Below are 3,523 nucleotides of genomic sequence, written 5' to 3' on the forward strand. Positions count from 1 at the left end.
TTTTTTATTGTGGATTTATAAATCTGAAACAGTTCTCTCATTTGATTTTTCATAGTTTGAAGATAACAGTTTTATCACATTCATAATAACATACACATATACACACGAATACAAACACACTTACAGATACACATTAATAAAACATATAATTTGATATTAATATCAAAAATTCAAACTTTATTTATATTTATATGAATTTATTATCTCATATATCGTAATACAATTATGAAAATATTAAGAAATATATAGGCCCCCATATATAAAGCGTGCGTCAAGTAAAAAAAAAATAAAAAATCCCTCGATTATGTTAAAATATAAAAAAGGAAATAAATATACTTATTATCAAAAGAATAAAATAGAATGCTATTAGCTATAGCAATATTATATCATAATTAAAATAGAATTAAGTATTTCGCATGATTACACATATTTGAGAGAGAAAGATAGTTCAATTTTTTTCCTATTACATTCCTACACCGCACAATTATGACTTTTACAAACTTTGTAAGCGTTATTTAAATACATATGTATACAATAATATGTAAATGTTAAATTCGACACCGAACTGTTGACTCGCTCCAAATGTTTCTTACAAAGAATCCAAAAAAAGTAATTTAACATTTGACATTTATAGATGTATTACTATATATACATATGTATATATGCATAAATATATATATGTATTTATACAAATTAATAAATATGTATATATGTATATATAAAACTATGTACATATATATATATAATAAATATATTTATATATGTACATAAATATATACAATATAGATGCATAGATATACATATATGTACATAAATATGTATATATATACATTATACATAGGCATATACAGAGTATATTAACTGTTTTATCGAAATTTAGCATTTAAATATCATGAGACAATAATCAGCATTTTTAAGTTATGTCGTTTTTTTCAGTTTATTAATAACACAAGAAATTATAATACAATGAAATTCAAATCGAGACAAAATTAACGAGACAGTTTACATTTTCAAGAAAAAGAATACCAGCTTTTTTTTATTACGATCTTCCAAAAATTTATAAATTTACTCAATCATATCTTAAATTTTAATGACATAAAAAATTAATTTATTTTATGCATTTTTGAATTTTTAATAGAAGTTGCTCGTAAGGTATATCACGCACGAAATATTAATACTAATCTTAACACAAATCGACAAAAGATTGAGTCGCCTAGAAAGGAAAAAAGTTTCTAAAATTACATATCATCTTGCAATAACAGATCACTTATATCAATCGTTTCAAAATGTGTGTCCGACTCATGTACTTCTCAATTCATTTTATACGGCCGTCTCACTTGAGGATTCGGTAAATTTATTGAAAACTCCGATTAAGAGGATATTTCGACGCGATTTATCATAGATCAGCCAGACGAACCGATAATTGCAATTCACGTCGACTTTCGTGATGCTCGGAGAGGACTCTTGTCCGGTGTAAAACATGGTGATTGCACTCGCGATGGTGTCTTTTTCCGTGACATTGACATAAGTACGATGCACGGCATTACCGAGGTGCTGGAAAGATATGTAGCCAGGAACTTCTATTTTGTGAATCGCGCCGAATGATATTAATTCCTCGAGACCTAGATCTTGCAGCAGCTCACGGATTTTCAAATTTTTCTCCACTCGAAAAATCGGCCGCTTCGAGAAGTTTGTATCTTCTTGCGATGTCGCATCATGATGTAACAGATGGCGCAATTTGCAAATACCATCCTTGGTCGACAACCGTTGAACCATATTGGAAATGTCAGTGTCGGTAGCATCTTTCTTGATCCTGCAGTCACCTGATTGTGAGTCTATTGAAGCAGGTAACAAGATAAACAATGATATGTTATCATTCTGGTAGGGAAACTCGCTCACGTGCATACTTAATTCCTTACAATAGGCTAAAAAAAAAAAAAAAGAAGTTGAGAACATTATATAGAAAAAAAGTGATCAAGATTGATAAATCAATGAATTCGGAAATATATTCGTCTGATTGCATATAAAATATTGTGCATTGTTGAAAATTCCTACAATACTTGACATTTTAAAAAATTGAAAACCATTTGTGTAAACATATTTTCAACAAATGTTGGAAAATTGAAAGTTAAATGAGTGGCAAATTAGTAAAAATCGGAATCTTGTTTTTCAACAATTTCAAAAACATTTAACAACAGTTTTTATTATTCTAAAATTTAAACCTTCTGTCAATGCATATTTATTATTTTTTATTTTTTATTAACATCCAGGTACCAATTTCCTGTTTTTTGTTCCGTGACATTTCTTTAGCAGCTGCTGAATATTCTTTTTCGTTATATTTTAGAGAGTTATTTTTAAATACAAAGCTAATTGTATTTTGCTTGGTATAAGAAAAAGTTCGACATGTTTAACATTTAAAGTTGCTTTGGATATTTGGATTTCCGTTCCTTGACAGAAGGGTTAAAGCGTTGAGTGCTTTAGAATATAAAATATGTTTACAAAATATGTTTCGTTAAACAGCTTTCAATTAGTTTCGTTAAATATGATACAATTAATTCAAAAAATGCAATTATAAAAAGCTTTACATATACATATATATTTTATAAAAACAGATGAAATTACAAGATGATATTTTATGACATATATCAATGAAAGAGAAATTGTCTGTATTTTTCATGGAATTAGCCTGTATCCAAGATCGATACGAAATAGAAATATAATAACTAACAATTGTTATCAAACGATTGTTAATAAAAACGTCAAGGTCAAGCAAAGCTTATAATTCTTTTTCCAAGAAAACCATAACAACAACGATATCAACGCATGAGCATTGCGAACAATTGTTAGCCACTAATTTTCTTTCCGCCATCGATTTTGGACACAGGCTCGATGATCAATTCTCTTTCCATTTATAAATGGTCTAAAGATTATATTTGCTCACATTCTCTACGCTTTCGTTTATCAGGAATTGTCGATACACTTGGTGCATGAGATTGGCAGGCCGTTGAAATTTGGAATTCGAATAACCCAGAACAAAAGATGTGCATCAAAATAAAGTCCATATCTTTTCTGACTACGCTCAATTTTATAGGATGCATCATGTAATTCATTAAGATATGTCTTATATGTCTATTTATGATATTTATTCCCTGGATAGGAGAATAGAAACAATTGAATTCTTCTAAATATTCGTTCAAAATATGATAACGCGATGATATTAAGAAATTATCCTCCCTAAGCCAAATGTTAGTATAATAACTGTAGAAGGGGTAAACCATATTACTTTCCTTCCATAACTGAAAATATCAAAGAAAATATTAGTAAGATTTTAACTCATTTCTTGATGAAAAGACTTCTGTCATTTTTAAATCGCGTTATTCAAATTTTTATATTAGCAGCCGAAATCGTTTAAGTGCGCGTGTTATGCTCTTTTAAATCTAAAATTAACTCCAAATTGCGCTAAATTACTTTGTTTAAATTAATCAAAATAAAAAAGTGTTAAAATTATAAAAATATTTCGATA

At 28.2% G+C, this 3,523-nt stretch overlaps 1 protein-coding gene across 1 annotated transcript; it reads right to left on the minus strand.

Moving 5' to 3' along the window:
- Positions 1–1,320: 1,320 nt before the first annotated feature.
- LOC145947139 (leukocyte elastase inhibitor B-like) lies at positions 1,321–3,098 on the minus strand. The gene is made up of 2 exons (XM_083056917.1): positions 2,942–3,098; positions 1,321–1,925 (listed from the first exon to the last, which is right to left on the minus strand). Exons 1-2 carry the CDS (start codon positions 3,096–3,098, stop codon positions 1,321–1,323), a joined length of 762 nt encoding a protein of 253 aa, XP_082913043.1.
- Positions 3,099–3,523: the final 425 nt, after the last annotated feature.

The sequence above is a fragment of the Prenolepis imparis genome, unplaced genomic scaffold (genome assembly GCF_030444845.1).
Source record: "Prenolepis imparis isolate NDT839.2.m4 unplaced genomic scaffold, iyPreImpa1.0 SCAF_47, whole genome shotgun sequence".
Classification (NCBI taxonomy): Eukaryota; Metazoa; Arthropoda; class Insecta; order Hymenoptera; family Formicidae; genus Prenolepis; species Prenolepis imparis.